The sequence below is a fragment of the Cetorhinus maximus genome, chromosome 7 (assembly GCF_964194155.1).
Source record: "Cetorhinus maximus chromosome 7, sCetMax3.hap1.1, whole genome shotgun sequence".
In the NCBI taxonomy this organism is placed as follows: Eukaryota; Metazoa; Chordata; class Chondrichthyes; order Lamniformes; family Cetorhinidae; genus Cetorhinus; species Cetorhinus maximus.
Genome location: NC_135885.1, coordinates 67,144,050 through 67,165,431, shown reverse-complemented (window position 1 = coordinate 67,165,431; position 21,382 = coordinate 67,144,050). Strand labels below are relative to the sequence as shown.

Below are 21,382 nucleotides of genomic sequence, written 5' to 3'. Positions count from 1 at the left end.
AAGGAAAATAGTTAAGTCTGAGGAACTCCCACAGCGATATCCCGACCTCCAACAGCCATCTTCTTTTGTACTGGGTATGACTCCAAACACTGCAGAGTTTGCTCCTGATATCTTTGGTATGATTTGTGTAAAGTTGACACTAGAATATACATATCAAATGGAATTTAGTCTGTTGGGAGGACAGCTGTATTCTGTTTTCAAGGCCATTGTAATCCACCCTCTCCCTCATTAAAACTAGTGTTTTTAAAATATTAGTTCCTACATATTGATGAATATATAAGTTCTTCAGTTTACAGCAGCCATACACAGGAATTGGCATGGAGCTACATGGTCAGTGAGTGAACTGCCAGCTTTTATCAAAGTTATACTATATAATAAACATTCAAAATCTTGTAAAATTGTAGATACATTCAGCATTCCAAGTTAAACAGAAATAGCTTGGGTTTTTTTGGTTAAAAAAAACCCAAGTTTAGTGTTGGGTATTCAAATGATATTAACTTCACTATTACAAAAAAATGAAAGATCTATGATGTGTCAGTTTCATATATTGCATAACAAGGTAATAAAGTACCCAGTATAGCAAGATCTGTGAATTATGAATTCTTTGTATGCTTGATATGGAAAACGTCCACTGTAGTTTCATGGCATTGTCTCAAGTTGAAGTCACAGTAACCAATAGAAAATCGGCCCTGGAAATATAAGATGAAAATGATCTGAGGCATCATGCACACCATTTTACTTAAAGAAAAAAAACTTACTTCACCTTTTAGCAACTAAAATTCAAAGAAAACTTCTGTTATCTGTGGTGTTCATGCCTTAGTCATTTTGTTGAATTTCTGACGAGAATAACTGTCAGTTCACAAAAAAAATTAAAACTGCATCCATATTTTGTGTAACTTAATGTGTAATGTATTTTAACCTGAACTACTACGTATATTCCTAATTTGTTTATTGTATGAATACTTTATTGCTGTTTTTATTTTTGTACATATTTCTCTGTTGCTATTTCCTGCTTCTTGTTGCCGCCGTCCCACCCTGGGTTTTATCCTTTATTCAGTCCCTGTTTCGATGTCCATTGGAATTGTCATGTTTTAGGATGTTTGACTAATTTTTCCACAGAAGATTCAGAAATAGTTTTTAGTTTTTAATAAAATTATCAAAAATTTCTGACACGAATGCTAATAGTGATTGTTTACAGTCTAGGTAAACAATCGGCAATTTTGTAGCTCCTCTCTGTAATTGGAAAACATCTGAACACAATGTGTCTTTGATCCCTATCTGTCTGTCTGTGAACACAGGTCTTGGAAACAGAAATGGTGGAAGATTGAAGGAATCTTGTTTAAGTAATGCAATCCACTGATGGTGGGGAATAGTGTTAAATACTTTATATTACGTGAAGCTATTTTGTATCGTTCAAATAAAGTGAGTTCTGTTTTTGCAACCTACTGTGAAATAAAGCAATGTATCGATGCATATTAAGGCTCGTCTCACCAAGTGTTTGCTCAGTCCACCTTCAGAGAAATAGAAGAAGCAACAGATGAAAAACACAAGTTCACATCAGAGATGAATAGTATAGTTGTACTATTTAAGGTAGTGAGAGTCAACTGTAAAAGCAAAACGTCTCTCAGGCCACTTATAGCAGTGACTGACGCTACTGCAAAAAGAAGTCAGCTATGGCACACCCAAATTGCATAACTACTGTTAACAACCTTGGATACTGAAAGGCAGTTCAGGTAGATAAAATTTTAAGTGAACAAAATAATCAAATATGAACAAAAGGTAGAAATTGTATTGTTGAAATTGAGGACTCAAAGAATGCAGGAAACAGGAGGAATGTGAATTTGAGGCAATTGAAAAGGAAAATCAATTTACATAAGGCCAATGAAAGGTAAAAAGAATTTTGATACTCGAACTGAGAAACAACAGCTAGCCTGGTAAATGGGATCTGGTATCCACCATTTCACTAAATTTTAAACAGTAGGATGATGGTTTAAACCAGCTTTTGAACTGTTACCACAAATGGTACAAAAATGAATGAGTCAGCTGCATCACAAGGTTGCTAAGTGAAAAGCAATGGTGGTGTTTTCTTGAATTGATCCTGCAAATGGTATGGATTAATATATTGGGGTGCATGCTATTCTCAGGGCTCAGAAGCAAGGGAGATGCAAGCTGGGAAAAAGGCATGTTTCAAGATGTTGACTTTTTTTCCAAAGAGGAGTTGGAGAATTACTTTTACTTGTGGGGTTTCTAAGTTTAAAAAGGACAACTAGATGAAAGGTAAGTATTATGATCTAGTAAGGAAGATGAGAGTTTTCAAAAGGAATACATTTTTTTGACTGTCCTGCCTGTGGAGAGTCTTGCCTATCAGGCATCCAATTTAGAAATTCCGGCATTTAGGCATTTAAATTAATATTGGAAAGTCATGTGCAGAGCATGAGTCAAGAAATTAGTCCTATGCCTTTTCTGATTTTTCTTAGTCAATGCCTCATATCCCTTTGTGGTCTAACTTCCACTTTTACCTGACTTGCCTACATTGTCTTGTTCAAAGCTTTGGATCTTGATGTTTGCTAGGAAGTGGGGCTTTCCAGTCATACTTGGAATGTGAAACTGCATGAATTAGAAATGAGGACTTCAGTATGCAGGGCAGGCACAATTAAATGCCTAGAGTTTGATTTTCTGCTGCAAGAACTTGTTCTGAAATGAAATTGTGAATGAGGCCCAACTTGCTCTGTCCTATGTGGTGTCTGCTAGAAATTTTGAACTTTAGATTCAATATTCCATTTTACTACTTTGCTGTTTTAGGCCGCATCTATCTGTGAGCTACCTTGGTACTCTAAGCAAATGATCCAGCACCTAATATTATCTACATTAATTTATACATCACCCCCATTGCTGCTGTGACCCACACCTATACCTTCATGCTTAGCTTCTCCAGCACGCTCCTTGTCTCACCCTGTGCAAACTCCAACTCATCCAGAACTATACTGTATTCTTCAAATTACTAAGACCTGCTCTCATATTAGCCAGGATTTTGCTTTGAGAATAATGGTAAGGCTAACAACACTTACCGTTATTGAGCAAACTGAACAGTAATTTCTGGCGTACACATGCAATTAAACATGGAAATTTGAAAGTTATGATCTGAGTTACTGATAGACTTGGCATTGAAATCAATATAAAGGTGTGAAAGCAAAATACTGCTGGAAATCTGAAATAAAAACAGAAAATGCACAAAATATTCAGCAGGTCTGGCAATAACTGCGGAGAGAGAAACGTTTCGGATCAAGGACCTTTAATCAAGCTGATGAAAGGTCCTTGACCTGAAAAGTTGACTCTGTTCCTCTCCACAGATAATGCCAGACCTCCTGCGTATTTCCAGAATTTTCCATGTTTATGTTAGTAATGGAGTAAATTGGCAGAACTTACTGGTTACCCACTAAATGTGGCACATAATATTGAGGCTGGTACATTCAGGTGTAAGTAAGTATGTGTCTCAGTAAAGCTTCAATTTGGGTTGAAAAGCAATGCTGTTATTTTCCCTGATCTCAGATCCCCTGGAGTGATTAAAATCCAGAATGCTCAAGAGGTCAAAATTGTCAAGGCACAGAGAGCTAGGTGCTGGAGGAAATTAGAGATAGGGGTGGGCAAGGTCTTGAGGATTTGAAAACAAGGGTAAGGTTTTTAATATTAAAGGGTTGCTTAATTGGGAGACATAGTAGTGATAGATGACTTGGACAATGCGAGCTAGGATACAGCAGCAGAGTTCTGGATGACCAATTTTATAAAGCGTAAAACATGGGAGTCAGCCAATGGCCTGAGGTAGGGATGTAATCAAGTGATCTTACAGAGATGAAAATAGGCAGCTTTAGTGATGGAGTGAATATGTGGCTAGAATCTCATCTCAGCCTTATATATGACACCAAGATTGTGAACTATCTGATGGTTGCCAGGGAGGTGTGTGTAGTTGTGGTATGTCCAAAGACAATGGGTTCAGACTTTCAAATATCTAGATCGAGGACATTTCTGCTCATCCAGTACTGGATGTTGAACAAACAATCTGAAGGTTTTGAGACAATGAAAGAGATGTGGAGGTGAGGTAGAGCTTGCCGTCATCAGTGTATACGTGGAAACTGATGCTGTGCTTTTGAATGACATTACCACAGGGAAGCATGTATGTGATAAATAGAGAGTCAAGAATGGATTTTTGAGGAACACCAGAGATAATAGTGCAAGATTAGGAAAGGAAGCCATTTCAGATGTGTTTTTTTTTTGCTGTGACTGGATAGATAATAGAACCAGGCAAATGCAGTCCTACCCAGCTAAGGTAATGGTGAAGAGGCAGTGGAACAGAAATTCATGGTCAACTAGGTCAAAGGCTGCAGAAAGGTTGAAGGATCAAAGTTTACCTTTGTTACAATCTCACAGGATGTAATTTGTGAATTTGATAGGAGCTGTTGCAGTACTATGGCAAGGTCAGAAACCTGATTGGAGGGATTTGAACATGAAGTTCAGAGAATGCAAGTTGTTCCATTCCAAATCCAGGGTAAATACAAGAAATAAAGGGTTCATAACATGGTCTTCATGATTTTGTATGAAAGTGGTTAGAAGAAGTCATTTAGCCCAACAATGTGCAGCAGCTGAATTATTTGTGTCTACCAGAATCAATACAATAACCCAATGTGCTTCTGATATGTCATTAATTCACATACACAACCGAGCTGAATAACATGTCAGTTTTACAATATATCACAATTATACATGAATTTATACATTCTTGTATTAATAAAATAAAAACAAAAATTATTCATTTGGATTTATTTTTAGCAGTGGCCTTAAAAATCAAACCTCCCTATAACTGAAACAAACCTGTGTTTTTTTAAAGTAATCTAGTCCTCTTCCAATCTTGATCATCCACCCATTGTTGAATCTGTCACAGACAAAACATTTTACTCAGACTCTAGAAAAAATGTTGCTTTCCTAAATGTTCTCAAACACTACCAAATGTAATGCATTCATAATACAATACATAGGACTTTACATTTGAAAACAAATAAACCTAAAAACATATTAGCAAACTTAAAACCCCCATTCTATTAGGGTCATTTTAAATAACTTCTATTAGGGAACAATGAATAAATGCTCTGGAGTTATAAAAATAATCTATCTTGGTACAGACTAGTAACTTTTTTTAAAAAGGTAGATGAAATTTGAAATCCCAGTTATTTACTTAAAAAACGAAGCCACAAGATTCCACGGTTTAAAACATAAGAAAATCTTACTATACAAGAGTCAACAAAGCTAACACTAAATACTATCTATCCTATACTCTAACAGGTAAATTATGGTTGAATATAAACTATACATTGCACATTAAATGGCAGATATAACTAAGATTTTGAATTAGCTCAACAGTCCACTTTCAGGTTTTAGTGATCACACTCAGTCACAACGTCCTTCAAACTTTGTCTTCCTCATGAGGAATTTCAGCTCGTCTCTGTCTAGGACCTATTCTGATCCTCAGATGACAGCAGTGCACAACCAACCCGAGTTACACGAGTATGGTCTTCACCACAACTGGCACATATCTGCAGAACTTGCTCAGCTTGGTCTGGATGAGGTAGACCTACCATTGTTACCTTCTGTAACGGAAACAGCTGCAGCAACATGTTTTTAGCTTCTGGATCTGTGTTCTGCCTTCTTCAGTCTTGCCTGTTCTGCACCACTGGACTCAACAATTTCTACTGCCCAGCTTGGACTGCTCCGTGTCCTTTTATATCTTTCAATACAAATTAAATTTAAAAACACAGATTCCCTCAATTTCATAAAGGCATATTTAATTTTTGCTATAGTCTGTTGCTCATTTCATTTTAAAGACTTGTGGAAGAAGGAGTTAATTATACCTACTACACTCTAATGAAATGACACAGTACCTAAAAATGCTCAGAAACTAGCTAAAGCCAACAAGGTATTGGTTTATATTAATAAAGCAATTCAGCTAATCCAAAGGATACCATTTTGACAGTACAGGTTGCTGGACAAACTGCTTATAGTGTTCTGCATCCAGTTTTGATTGGGCAATGCATTCCAAATCATAACCAGTCATTGGGCAATAACATTTTTAGGTCTTCTTTTGTCAATCACCTTAAATCTGTGCCCTCCAGTATCAACCCTTCACTGGAAACAGTTTCTCTTTGTTTAAGCTATTTGAAAGTGGTCATCATTTGAATTAAATCTCCTTTTAGCCTTCTCTGCTCTAAGGGGAACAATCCCAACATCTTCAGTCTATCAATGTAAACGTAATCCCTGGAACCATTCTAGTAAATCTTTTCTGTACCTTCTTCAAATCCTTCTTAAAAGTTCATTAGCTCCTACTTTTAAAATGTAAGTACCTTAACCTCCAAGTTCCTCTGCTTTTCAACTTCTTCTTAAGTTTTATTTCATACATATGTCCTCCTTATTTTTCCTCCCAAAGGATTACATTTGAAAGTTTGAGGACTGCCTGCCTCCTTGCACCCACTAAGTAACACTTGTAAACAACTGATGTGGTGCCCAGAATTGCACACAGTACTCAGCTGGGGACAAGCTTTTATTTTATATACAGGGGTGAGAGTGGTCAAAGACAAGAAAGTCTGCATTTCTTTTGTGATAAGGAATCAAGTAATTATAGCAATTCTTATGATCTGCAGTGAATGCAAATACTTCCAGGCCACTTCAAATAGGTGGAATTATTAGACTTCAAGTGGGTAGAAACATTCGTTTTCCCTTTATTTACCTTCTATTACCATTAAGACTGTGGACCAATGCAAATCACCATAGTGACCTCAGCATTTCAGCATTCAATGCAATTAGTGCATGTAATACAGGATGAAGTCCATACCAACAACAGATCTTGACCTTGCTGGATTATGTACATGTGAAGCGAAGCAAATTACTACAGCAGTGCTTTGCAAACTATGTTCCAATGTGACTCCATTTTAACTCACCATCACCTTGTCAAGGGCAATTAAGGATGGCAAAAAATGCTGGCCTTTCCAGCATTGCTGACATTCCATAAAAGAACATTAAAAAAAACTCTTGAAAATTAATATGACCCTGTGCACCAGATAAAACAAAACAGCAATAAAACAATATGAATATCTGTATTTTTAAAGTATCTTGTTTATTTACTCATGTAGATTTTTGCCTAGCTCTCCACATTTCCTGGTGACAGAAGACTCAGTGAAGCCCCCTCTCCCCCAAAACACACATTGTAATCAGCCCCTCTCTTCACACACACTCCCACCCCCACCCTCTTCCCAACCGCCCAGGCCTGCCAAACTCTTGCCAAGACTCAGGCTCCACTGCTCCTGCCCATCGAGTTTCAGGCTCTACTGCCACCCCCCACATGCCTCAGCACCTCCCTTCTCCCCTGGATTGCCAACAGCCCTACTAAGTGGCCAAAGCAGAGCATACCCTTCTGGGGGCATGAGTGGCAGCTCCCTCGAACTTGCCCCTGACTTCGTTATTGGCAGGGATTTTCCTGACTTTGAGATCCCGGTCTTGGTGGCTTTTCAGGCAGTGGCAGAGTTGAGACGTGGCAAAGGTCAGGAAGAAAAAATGAAAAGGACAGAATTCTGTTATCCAAGAATCAGAATTCTGCCAAATGATGGAAATCTCTGATACACATATACAAGTTTTTAGCCAATACCCTATCCCTCTATTTATTAAGTCTAGTATCAATATGCTTTAACAATTTGTTAACCGGCCCTGTCACCCTTAAAGATGTGTGTGCAATAACCCCCAAGAATCTCTCTTCTTGCACTCCCTTTTAAATTGTAACACTTAATTGTCTCTCCTCATTCTTCCTACTAAATGCATCACCTCACACTGTTCTGCATTGAATTTCAACTACTGTGTGTCTGCCTATATTTCACCAGCTTGTCTATATTCTTCTGAAATGTATTTCTATCTTCGTCAGTGCTAACTACACTTTCAAGTTTTGTGCCATCTACAAATTTTGAAATTCTGCCCTGTACCCCACAGTCCAAGATATTAATATATGTCAAAAACATTAGAGTAATACTTGGAGACTATTGTTTATGCTGCAGTACTCAAACTTTTGAATTTAATCCTTTGGGAGGAAGAATAAGGAAAGGGCATATACCTGAAATAGTAAAGCTTAAAAAGGAGTACGGCAGCAGAGACTTTGAGAGCTCCAGACATTTTAAACATAGGAGGACAAGTTAATAAAGCTATGAAAAGCTTTTGGGACCTTGGTTGCCCCAAATATTGGTATACAGTAAAGAAATGTAAGGGGATAATGTTGAACTTGTATAAAACTTTGTATAGGCTGTATTTAGAATATTGTGACCAGTTCTTTAGGTAGGAGATCAGGGCCATAGAAAGGGTGCAGAACAGATTCACTAAGGTCATACAAGGAATAAGAGGCTTTAGTTATGAAAGCAAATAATTGCTCTTTTGATTAGAATATAGGTTAAGAGGAGATCTGGTAGAGACATTCAGAAATTATATATTTTGATTGGGTAAATAATTTCCACTGGTCACTAAGTTGGTAAACAGATGGCATAAATTGAACATTAAAATAACACAAAGAGATATTAGTTTTTCTAAAAAGCAGAGGACTTGGGGAACAGACGTCCTACCAATTGTAATAGCTTTTAAAAACAAAGTAGATAGTCATTTCAAAAGTAAAAAAAAGAATTTGTGGAAAGGGCAGGTGATAGGACTAATTGAACAGCTCTTTCAGAGAGGCTGCACAGGTGCAACAAGTTAAACAATTTCTCTATGTTCTGTAAAATTCTATGGTTCAAAGATTCGGCATTCCAGTTTATTAATTTCAGAAAAGTTCTGAATTTAAATTGCAAACTGCATTCAATCATTAACCTGGTATCAGTTCAGTGAGTGTCAATTTTTTTATCCAGGAGCATAAAAAGGAGCATTGCCTGGAGATCATTTCAGGTTCTATATGTAGGTTTATAATACATATATCTAGCCCTCCAGCATCTCTAATTGTCAGACTGTTTGTCTGAATTCCAGTACTAGATGAGAAAAAATTTCTTCCAATTAACTATTAGGAAGACTGAACTCATTGGGCAGGATTTTCCGGCCCTGCCCGTCAGTGGGATCTTCCAGTCCCGCTGAAGTCAATGGACTTTTGGCTGACTTGCTCCATGTGCCACAGCTGGAAAATCCCAGCCATTGTCTTTTGCTCCCACCACTTATTTTGTTCCAAGTCACTGGCTCCGTTCCTCTCCCTGGCAATTATCCAAGGCTGAACCAGGATGCTTGCCATATTTAACCCTGAGATGAGCTTCCAACCACATTTCCACACTCTCACTAAGACTGCTTATTTCAGTCTCCAGAACACTGCCTAGCTCTGCTCCTGTCAATATGCCTTGGGATGTTTTACTGTGTTAAAGGTACTATATAAATGCTTGTTGATGAAGAAATTTGTTTTGTGTTAGACAAAGCTAGTGTAATTTTAATAGCAATTTTGGAGGCACATATGCAGGCTCACCATCCCAACTGGAAAATGGAGTATGTTGTGGACAGTAGAACCAAACTCGAACAAAAGCTGAACCATGCTTTGGGTGACATTAATAATACCTGAATTAAAAAAAATACAACGATGCTACAAAGAAACTACCTGATTTCTCGGTCATGTATTGAAGAAGAGTGGGTCACTTCTAGGGTTACCCCATAACTTTGCAATGACTGCTTTATCTCTTCAAGGCCACTGCTCTGCTGTGAGTTACCGCCACTCTACAATGCATGAAACAGGAGATTAATGCATACTATATATATGTTGTGTACAATAATAGTATGATACCAGTAATGTAATATTTGCATAAACATTCCCGATTATAAGCTTACTATAAAGCAGGATTATTTATAGAATCATTGAGTATGACATCTAACTAATCATTTCTAAAGCTATTTTCTTGCTTTTCCCCAATTATGTCCTTTTGTAGCATTCTCTCTCCGCAACGAAGTAGGTGAGTATTTTCTTAAAGACTTTCCATTAAAGTCCCTATGAAATCTGCTGCTGGATAATGTATAAGAATTGCCAGGACACTCCTGCTTCACTATTAGATATGCAAATTAAATGCAAATTCATTGAATAATGGGATCATGCTTGCAAATTTCCTAGTGACCTATTAAAGGGAAAACTGGGGAAGGGAAGTGGCAAGGATTCTGGCCCCTGGGCTCATATCAACTACAGTCATCTTCAGGTCAGCAGCGAAGGAGGAACGCCGATCACTGACTGTGATTTAACTGCCCACGTCCTTTTTACGTTAGAGCCTTAGGAACTTCTAGTCCCAACTCCAGCAGTGATCCATTATTGAGCTGAGTCAGGACACCTAGTGGTGAAGCATAACTACAGTGGAGCCGCTACCCCTTATTTGTCATGAATAGGAGACATGCCCCTTAAGGTCTGTCTTCAGTTCATTGACTTGCAGAATTTTTAAATGGACCTGTCATTGTGCACAAAATTGTGCAGCCTCCCCTCTGACAATGCTCACTCCCCTCACTCCCCAACAAAGCTCTCTCTCCCTCCCCACCCCAAATGTATAGTTGCTAAATTTGCTGATGACACAAAGATAGTTAGGAGAGTAAGTTGTGAAGAGGACATAAGAAGTCTGCAAAGGGACGTAGATAGGTTAAGTGAGTGAGCAAAAATTTGGCAGATGGAGTATGATGTGGGAAAATGCAAACTTGACCACTTTGGCAGAGACAATAGAAAAACATCATGTTATTTAGAGAGGGATTGCAGAACTCTGCAGTACAGAGGGATCTGGGTGTCCTAGTACATGAATCATAAAGGGTTAGTACGCATGTACACCAAGTGATCAGGAAGGCAAATTGAATGTTGTTATTTATTGCTAGGGGAATGTAATATAAAAGTAGGGAGGTTCTGCTACAGTTGTACAGGGTGTTGGTGAGACCACATCTGGAGTACTGTGTACAGTTTTAGTCTCCTTATTTAAGAAAGGATGTAATTGCATTAGAAGTAGTGCTTAGAAGGTTCACTTGACTGATTCCTGGGATGAAGGAGTTGTCTTATGAGGAAAAGTTGCAGAGATTAGGCCTCTATCCTTTTGAGTTTAGAAGAATGAGAGGTGATCTTATTGAAACATATAAGATCCTTGGGGATGGGACAGGGTGGATGCTGAAAGGATGTTTCCCCTTGTGGGAGAGAACTGGGTGACACAGCTTACAAATAAGGGGTCTACCTTATTTTAGACAGAGATGAGGAGAAATGTTTTCTCACAGAGGGTCATGAGTCTGTGAAATTCTGTTCCCCAGAGAGCAGTGGAGGCATTTCATTGAATATTTTAATGGCTGAGTTAGATAGATTCTTGACTGACAAGGGAGTCAAAGGTTATAGCAGGTAGACAAGAAAGTAGAGGCCACAATCAGATCAGCCATGATCTTATAAAATGGCAAAGCAAGATGAGGGGAAATAAGGCCCATTCCTGTTCCTAATTCATATATCTATAATGTATGTATGATAATGCTCACCTTCCCTCCCTCCCCGACAATACTCACTCCTGACTCACCCTCCTCCTGGCTTCCCTCCCTTGAACAATTCTAAATTCCCCCTCCCCCTTACAATGCTGTCTGTTCAGCCGATGTCAGAAGAGAAGCCACTGATTCTGCAAGGTGAGTCGTGAAAGAGGGTTCGGGGGTGGGGAGGCAAAAAGGGTACTGTCGTGGGGGTTGGGGGGAGGTGAGCAGTGTCATCAGAAGAGGGGTGATTCTCTATCGGGTTTGCCGTGGAGATGGAATGCTTTGACACTCGAACTGATTTACTTAGAGCTTTTCTGGGCAGGTGTAAAGCCTGCTCAGGAGTGCAGCTCTAAGTAAATCGGTGTTTAAAAAAAGCATGGTAAGTATAGGGCAAACAGCCCAAGTCTGCATGGTTATGGCCATCTAATTTCACTGCCGTAAGGAATCATGCCACAGTCCAGGCAGGGTAAAACTGACAGCATGAAGATTAAACTCACGAGTGAGTGCCATCCTTGTGCACGATCTCAGCACACATCAGCGACTTAAGTGCAATCATTTGCCACTTCCCATATTGGAAGATTCAGGCCAAAATTTGCTCTTGGGTTCTCTACTAGGAGCTGTGTAGTTCCCACAGCTAAAGGAATAAAAATTCACTGATAACTCGTCACTGGTGAAATGTTTCCTCCTTCCCTAGGATATTTTTCTTTGTTCACCACCTCCTCACATTGATACAGCTAAGATTGTGAACAGTGGTGTGTGGGATGTAAAAATATCTCAAACGTTTAAATTAACATTTGTTCTCTTTGCAACGAATTTGAGCGAATACAAATACACAAGTTATTAATTATAATAACCAGCTACACAACCAGCATTGGCAACATTCATGTCAGAGACAATGTTTACGTTCCAACACATCACAATACCCTCTAGTTGCAGTTTGTATACTGAATTTATTTCTGGCTTACAATGAAGACCTTTTAATAGTTACACTATAATCCACAGTAAGTTACGTACATTATCAAGAGAAGTCAGTAGATGGATAGTTTTCACTTTGCAAGGTCCTTTTAGAAGCATCTCACAAAATCTCAAGAAATTGTATAGCTATAAAACAAATGTCACAAAAGAACTTTAGTTTTTGAAAATTCTGGTGTTAAATTTGCCTTTTTATTAAATTAAAAACAGTATGCTTCAATGTTTTAGTTTTCCTGAACAGATTAATGTTTTGAAAAGATTTGAAAATTTTTTAGACTGTGACTGGTATTCCCCGATTCAACACTCCTCCTTTCATTTATCAGTGGTTCAGATTACACTGAGACAGTCACATCCTCCGTCTGGTAAATTGGGTAAAACTGCAGGCTGTGATACAAAACAGCACTTTCTTCAAACTACCTGCACTGAAACTAGTAACATTGCACTGAAACTAGTAACATTTGGCAGATTGTTACCAACAGACTGACAGTATCAGTAATCTTGCCAACAAACTGAAGTTATGTCTAAAGTACATATTGAAGTACTCCATTTCAAAGGGGACAGTAAGATGCTTCTCACCTGATGAACATGCCTGATGTATGGGTCTTCCACCCATACTTCAGTAACAAACTGGTCCAAATATGGTTTGAACAGTTTTTCATAACTAAACCCAGTTGCATCTTCTGGAATTTTGATCTGTTCATGATATTTCCCTTCTGAAATACAGACAATTTGCAAAAGGTTGTTCACAAAATCCTAGTTTTTAAATAATTTAGTTACACATCAAGCACCATAACTGATGCATGCCAAGCCATAGTTCCAATGAGGTATTCTGCACATATATATTACAACCTAGTCCATTAAAATTTTACTTCACAAAATTAATTTGAAGCAGATACTAAACATGTGGGAACAAAGGAATTTCAAATTAACTGGTACATTTTAACTGTGGAATTTATTTACCAAATCTGTTTAGCATTTATTTCACACACAAAATAAAAATGTACTTTCCAAGTGTCAGATTTGAAACCTCTAATTGCAATACTTCATAGCAGTTTCATTTTTAATGTGAATATTTAATGTTTCTTATTGGGAAAAAATGTGGACACTATTATAGCCATCTCTTTTTAGTACTATTAACTGAACTATGATTTACAGAATTCATTGGTTTGTTATCACGAAAAAATCCCAAGTGTTAAAAGGTAACAAAGTTTCAAACGTTCCTTCAGGCAATTTATTTTATAAAGGGCATTTTGCAACACTAAATGCATAGACTTGGATTAATAATTCACAGGACCTTAGTTCAGATCCCACTATAACAGTTTCAGAATTTGAATTCAGTTTATAAAGAAATCTGGAAATTGAAGGTACACGTCAGGAATGTGATGGAATACTCTCCACTTGCCTAGAGTGCAGCTCCAACAACAATCAAGAGGTTTAACACTAAGACAAAGCAGCCCACTTGATTGGCACCCATCATTCACTCCCTCCACCAGTAGTGCACAGTGGCAGCAGTGTATATAGCAACTATAGCAACTCATCAAGCCTCCTTTGACAGCATCTTCCAAACCTGCAACCTCTACCACTGAGAATGTCAAGGGCGGCTGATGCATGAGAACACCATCCTCTGCAAGTTTCTTTCCAAGCCACAAACCATCCTGACTTGGAACCATATCACTGTTTCTTCAATGTCACCGAGTCAAAATCCTGGAACTCCCTTCTTAACAGAACCATGGGTGTACCTATACCACTGGACTGCAACGATTCAAGAAGGTAGCTCACCACCATCTTCTGAAGGGCAATTAGGGATGGACAACAAATGCTGGCCTTGCCAGCAATGCTCACAACCCATGAAATATTTAAAAAAAGAATCAAAGGCAAATATGATGTTGTCATAATGCTTTTATAAAGAAACAATTCGTTAATTAATGTTCTGTAGGAAAGGAAACCTGTCTTTGGTACCTCGTATGGCCTTTAAATTGCATCAGTTCCATGTCAAACTCATAACCTCCTTCAAAGTGGCCCAGCTTAATTTTATCAAACAGCTCCAAATATTTTTCCCTTTTATGTCCTATATTATATTGTTCCTTATCATCTCCTTTGGTAGGAAGAATGAGGAAGTCACACACCTCTTGAAAAGTAAATGTCTAACTAGGGTAAAGGAACAGAGGGATCTAGGTGTACATAGGCAACAATCACCAAATATAGTGATTCAGGTTAATAAGGCAATTTAAAAAAAAAACATTGCACTGGGATTCACATCTAGAGGCATAGAATTGAAAAGCACAGAAGTTATGTTAAACTTGGACAGACAGTTAGACCATACCGTGAACAGTTGTGATCACCATATTATCAAAAGGATATAGAGACAATGGAGAAAGTACAAGAAAGACTAGAATAATACCAGAACTGAGGGGTTACATCCATCAGGAAAGATTGAATAGACTAGGGTTTGTTTTCCCTAGAAAAGGGAAAACTGAGGGCTGACATGATAGAGGTCTTCAAGATTGTGAAAAGATTTGATCGCGTAGATGTAGAGAAGATGTGGACAAGACCAACTAGGGACCATAAATATAAAATAGTCAGATATAAATCCAAAGAGAATTCAAGATCATCTTCTTGAGCTAGAGTGTGGTTCGAATATGAATCTCACTACCAAAGTTGAGGCAAAAAGCATAAATTTAAGGGAACTAGATAAGCATCTGAGGGAGACAGGAATAGAAGGAGATGTTTGGATGTTTATGGGTTGAGATGTAGAATGGTGAGATGAGATTTGTGTGAAGTATAAGCACTGGCATGGACCAGTGGGCTGAATAGCTTGTTTCAATTTTGTCTAAGAAATTACGAAGTATTTACAATCTGCTCCTGATCTGTCTCAACACAGTTGTACGCTGTATGGGATAAACCCAAGGTGGCATCATGGAGTATTTTTCCTTCCTATGGAAAGTAAATTACCTATGCTCAACTACAATGAACACTAGGACATCATACAGTATCTTGGAATTATCGGGACAAACCATCCAAGCATTGTGCAACACTGCGAATGTGAACATCAATGCACTACATCACCCAGGTGTTCCATTTTTCCCCCCTGTTTCCCTTATTCCACCCCCCCCCCAAAAAAAAACAGCAGAGGGGGTAATTCCTGTAGGCATATTAGTTCCATGGAGTTGGCAGCTGTCTAGTATCACAAGGAAGCATCTATTTTTGTGTGTGAGTAGTGATTGTTAGCAAGGTACTTGACTGTGGAAGAACACTACAACTGGGGCCAAACTTATTCTTGACATCAAAACATGTGTTTTTTCCAGCAAAAGTAACTGGTTAGTGACCAGAAAGGAAGAACTTGGCTGACAGATTTTTTTTTCCCTTTCACTAGCCAGGGGACAATGAATCCATTGGTATTTGGTCCTTTCTCCGGACAAGATCAGCTAATTCAGCACAGACCAGGAATCAGATTAAGGAATTTCCCTGGTCTGCATGGCTTTTCCTTTTAAAAAAATGTATTATACCAAACAATTAATTTCCTATTCTATCTTATGGAGCATTTGAAATCCTTACAATTGATTCAAACAATTGATATACAATAAAATATCCCAAACACAGGAGAGGTAAAAATCTTTACTGCATTTACAACATGCTTTCCTTCAGGTTATTCAGCTTAGTTACCTTTTTTCAGCTTATCCAGGTGTTTTTTAATTTGTTCTGCCCGATCCATGTAGTTTGTAATCTTCTGTCGGTAGTGGACTTTTTTTGTGTCATCTTTTGTAGCTATCAAAACAAATAAGCCTTCATTTAACCTATCAGTCAGTTGTTTTATATATCGTACAGAACATTTTGCATGCAGCAATCTTTTTCCCTGCTCTTTCTTGAAGTCATTACCTCATGCTAGGATATGGTGCATGGGTTTTGTGGCCCTCTGGTATCTCACCCAAATGGCCATTCTACATTAATAGTTGGAAGGCTGTTTGGCAATGTGGGGAGCGCATCATAACTGAGGCCACTATTGTCCTTAATCATGGAATTTCCAACATGGGATCATAATGTTTTTTTTTGGAAAAAATATACTTTATTCAAAATATCTTAAAGATCATTACAAAACATTTCAAAATGGTCATCACAAAAAGTGCAATCATATTCCAGTATTCCACATAGATCATGAGGTGCTTCAATACAATCAATGAACATTACAGACATTTCAACATGGTCATTACAGACAGTTCAATGGCGTTTAAGTTATCGACATATGTCATGTTGCACTCTGAGGTGCTTCAGTACAACTGAGATACATGTGGTATTCGCTGCATACATTCAATGTGAGTCATACAGCCCGAGGGATCTAAGCAATTCCCAGACCCTTGGTGCACTATGGCAGAAAACCTTTCCCCATTGCACCTTTGCCCCAAACTTTAGTGCATCCCTCAGCATATAGTCCTGAACCTTGGAATGTGCCAGTCTGCAACACTCCATCAGGGACAACTCTTTGCACTGGAAGACCAACAAGTTTTGGGCAGACCAAAGAGCGTCTTTCACCAAGTTGACGATCCTCCAGCTGTAGCTGATGTTTGTCTCGGTGTGTGTCCCTGGGAATAGTCCATAGAGCACAGAGTCCTGTGTCACAGAGCTGCTCGGGATGAACCTTGACAAAACCACTGCATCTCTCTCCAGACCTTCTTTGCAAAGGCACTTTCCACAAGGTGGTGAACAACGGTCTCTTCCCCACCACAGCCACCTTGAGGGCAGCATGTGGAGGGGGTGAGACTCCTGGCGTGCAGGAAGGGTCTGACGGGAAGGGCCTTTCTCACCACCAGCCAAGCTACATCTTGGTGCTTGCTGGAAAGTTCTGGCAATGAGGCATTCTGCCAAATGACTTTGACAGTTTGCCCTGGGAACCATCCCACAGGATCCACCATCTCCTTTTCCCACAGGGCCTTGAGGTTGTTACGTACTGACCACTGCCCATTATAATGATCTTGGGCTAGAATGATTGCTGCTATTTCCCTTCCAAGCCCAAGGGTACTGCAGTCAACTGTCATAAATCACAATCAAATCCAGGACTTTTCAGGTTCACATGGCTCAGTATTATCTTAGATGGATTTACCCAATGAACCATCAGAGCAGCAAAGATGAATGGTGGTACCCACATTATTTTGTAATGCAAATATAATATGCATGAATAACATGATCTCATCATCACCAAAAATCATAGCATAATGAGTATTTTAGTAGCTTTTATATTTTAGAAATGTGATCAATAGAGCAAGAGTTATAAGCAACAAAGTAGAGGAAAATAATTAAATTATTGAGGCCAGAAGCATATAAACTACTTGTTTTTGGATTATTTTTCCTGAAGTAATTTGGTGATTTATTCTCCCAGATTACACTGTTCTCCAATTAATCTACATGTGTGCAGTGTGCTTAAGTGTTACTATGATCCCAGCTGATGTTACTACTGGACAAGTCAGATCCCAGGGTGGAACCTGGCTTGATAGATCTTAACTTTTCTTTTTTGTTTAGAAATGTGGAGAATGGCTACTGAAACTAGTCAGAGTCTGCTGATGAGCTTTTAACTAAAGAATAAAACGTTTATTAAAGAAAAAATGAACTATGTTACACTACTTCACAGATATGTACAGATTCGTGAGGATAACACAAGTTACAAAAGCTTTCTTATGCTCTCACGTTCACAGAAAATACACAGTCCATGTAAACCAATTGGCACCCTGTGGTCAAACACACCACACTCTAAAACCAAGCGACGGAATCCACCCAAAGCAGATGCTATGGGTTTCTCATCAACTCCCCCCAGACGTTTGTCACACTGTAAGCCAACCAGTCTCATTGAGCTCTGTCTTTCACACGAGGGTTTCCAATCTCCACTCTTGAAGAACTCGCCTTGGAATTTTCTCCCAAGCTACACTTTCACTTGGATGTCTTCAACAAGGATCCACTTCCAGGGTTTCAACCTCTCTTTCTGATGTTCCTCTCCCCTGGGTCGCCACATGCAATCAAGATTTGCCTTCCACGTACTCTGTCAGATACTCAGCCATGCCAACAGAACACCACTGCTTCACAGGCCCATAGTAAGGAGTCACCAAGGTTTGGCTCCTTGGATCGCCTGGCTTCTCGCAAGCCCAATTTACCTTGATTCTGCTCCCCGCAGCTTTCTCTCTTTAATTCAGAGCCTTTTTCTCTGCTCTTTCCTTTTAATTCCACTGAACAGGGCTGGTTCAGATTCCTGTTATTTTCCCTTGACTTAATTGTTTTCCTGGGACCATCTTCTGCCCAACTCCCTGGTTTTTGGGATTTTCTTTGGGACCTGCTCCCTGCAGCTCCCTTCCTGCTTGCTCTAGCAGTTTCTGTGGAATTCTCCTACCAACTGAAAATAAGCTGCTTTTCTGTTTTTCCCTGTCTCTGTGGACCCCATGTTGCTAGGCAACAGCACAGTTTTCCCTACTTTGTTTTAACTTCCCCAAACCACTAACTCCCCCGCCCCCGAAACACAGCTCTCCATTTCAAGGGTCGCAAAGCCTCATTAAAATACAGGTATACAAACAAACCCACAGACCTGCAAGCAACATTCTAAAGTGACCAAAACCCAGGTTTTCCCTTTCTTAATACACACATGCAACATATAAATTAAACTTAAAGCTATCGTTTATTCCTAACATCCGCTAATACAGATATAACTTACTTAAAACTAACACTAGTTCCTAACAAGCATGACGCACAATATTTTATAAAAGCAAATAGAGGATTAGACATTTTCATAACCATGTTAAAACCAGCATAAAAAGTATCTGTGTTTACAATAAAGTATTAAACAAATAATGCTCTCATCTTCCGAGGTCAAAATTTTGACCAAGTAACTTATAACAGTTGTCAGACATGGAAACTTTTTCATGTAGTTCATCCAGAGATTCAGTGATGCACAATTCCTACAGCCATGCAAAATATACAAGATGCAGTCTAACGAATTAACTGCCAGTGGATCACAAATCACAGAGTGTGCTTTCAACACACACATGTATAATTTTCTGCTGAAGCCACTGACTTCTGCTGAAATATTCTTCTGCAGATACCATCAGCACTTTGATACAGTCCAGACTGTGAGTGATGGCAGGCAATTCAGCCACAGAGGACATCAGAGCTGAATTCTCACCAACAACATATACCCACATTCCAGCAGGCCTCATTAGTGAGTAATCAGAAGTAGAATGTTAGGCTAATCTGTTTCCTTCCATAGCCCAGGGAAGCTGGGATAACTGTATTATTGATTCTTTACATCAGTTTTATTTCCATTTTATGTCCTCCCTGATGCATCACTTAATGACTGAGTACACAAAACTCACGGGTGAGTTTAACATGTTATTTGTTTATGGTATGGGGAAAGAACTGTTAATTATTAAATGTTCTAGAGACCCCAACTTCAAAGTATGGTTGATAGATCTATTTTCTATGATAATTCAGAGGGAATGTTAAAGGCTTTGTTACCTTTCAACACTTGCAAAAGAAGAGCGATTCCTTCTTGATAACAAACAAGTGAATCCTGTAAACGTGAGTCATTGTCTAACTCTATAGCCCTCTTCAACACAGTCACAGCTGAATTCTCCATTCCTGTCAGCATACTCTGAGACATGGCAGCAGAATCTATAAATAATAGTCAACAGAACTTTATATAACATACTTAATGTAGAAAAATGTTCTAATGCACTTTATAGGTGAAAAATTAAAACAAGCAGACATCAAACCCTGGCTGGACAGTTAGAATGAAAGACAGAATGTTTGATGACCAAGATAGGAACAGGAAACCTATCATTATGAAGGTTTTTGAAACTGAAGTAGAGAAGTGAAGATGTTTAGGGAGAAGTTCCAAAACCCATGCCTAAGGTAGCCAAAAACTCTACCACTAATGATAGGAAGAGGATATATACAAACGGCAATGTCAGTTAGCGATGAGGCAGAAGGTTGCTGAAGCAATGTGGAATAGGCTGTGGAAGAATTTGAAAATGCAAATAACGATTTTAAATTCAATGCACTGGGGAGTGGGAGGCAGTGTAGGTCAGCAAAGATGAGGATGGTGGGCAGTGGATGGGTCTTGTGAGACAGGTGTCATGAAACTATATATTTTTCATAATATCATTGTAGTCTTATGGGTGTCAGTGTGGATGGTTCTGTGTGACTGATTTAATTGAATTAGAATCGGATAGACTAAAGGTTGAAATTATCAAAAGAGTTAGGTGTAAAGCAGACCTTTGAAATGGAGATGGACAAGCGAGGATGAGGGTTCCACAGATAAGGTGAAAATGAAATTTGCATTTTTGATAAGCAAAGGGGTTTTTTGAATTTCAAAGGGATGGTAGGATGTTTACAACTAATAACATAAATAGGGCAAGGTTATTATGTGTATTTTTCCCAAAAGGAAAGAGGCCATATTGACAACATGAAAGAATTTTATATTATGGGAAAAGCAAATTTCCAAAGACATGTAGAACAATGGGATTTTACACATTAAAGAGAGAGAAACATATATAAAGAATGATGGAAGGTTATGTGGGGGCTGGCCGTGTAATATCTTGAAAGGTATACCGTGTAAAGCAGCAATGGGGAAAAGCCTCTAGCCACTTCTGCAGACATCTGCTGTGTCCAGTAACTAAAGTTGTGTTAAAAAGCCTTTGGAATTCCACTGTCGAGTGAGTAACCTTGCTAGATTGCCTATTTAAATTTAAAGATTTGTTTTGGACTGTTGTCTTAAAGGGGCTATGTAGTTGGGAGTCAAGTTAATTAGGAACTCTTGGATTTGTTATAATATCACGTAACTGTAATATTTTGTATGTGTTTGAATTCTTTTCTTTTGTTAATAAATGTTTTAATTTAATTTTTAAAATCTCTAATGTTGTTAGTG

At 38.6% G+C, this 21,382-nt stretch overlaps 1 protein-coding gene across 8 annotated transcripts in view; it reads right to left on the bottom strand.

Moving 5' to 3' along the window:
* Nucleotides 1–21,382, bottom strand: part of mitd1 (MIT, microtubule interacting and transport, domain containing 1) — a 35,728-nt gene that overhangs the window by 6,868 nt on the left and 7,478 nt on the right. For 4 of the 8 annotated variants that reach the window (XM_078545673.1, XM_078545672.1, XM_078545671.1 and 1 more), the window contains 8 exons: nucleotides 19,972–20,127; nucleotides 16,147–16,248; nucleotides 13,060–13,196; nucleotides 12,526–12,612; nucleotides 9,647–9,762; nucleotides 4,867–4,927; nucleotides 2,520–2,607; nucleotides 331–689 (listed from right to left, as the gene is read on the bottom strand). In XM_078545673.1, the coding sequence (XP_078401799.1) occupies nucleotides 664–689; nucleotides 2,520–2,607; nucleotides 4,867–4,927; nucleotides 9,647–9,762; nucleotides 12,526–12,612; nucleotides 13,060–13,196; nucleotides 16,147–16,248; nucleotides 19,972–20,127 (773 nt within the window). In that variant the 3' untranslated portion in view covers nucleotides 331–663. Of the gene's footprint in view, nucleotides 1–330; nucleotides 690–2,519; nucleotides 2,608–4,866; nucleotides 4,928–5,627; nucleotides 5,777–9,646; nucleotides 9,763–12,525; nucleotides 12,613–13,059; nucleotides 13,197–16,146; nucleotides 16,249–19,971; nucleotides 20,128–21,382 lie in introns of those variants that run through there. The other 4 variants (XM_078545676.1, XM_078545674.1, XM_078545675.1 and 1 more) reach the window with 3 other exon arrangements.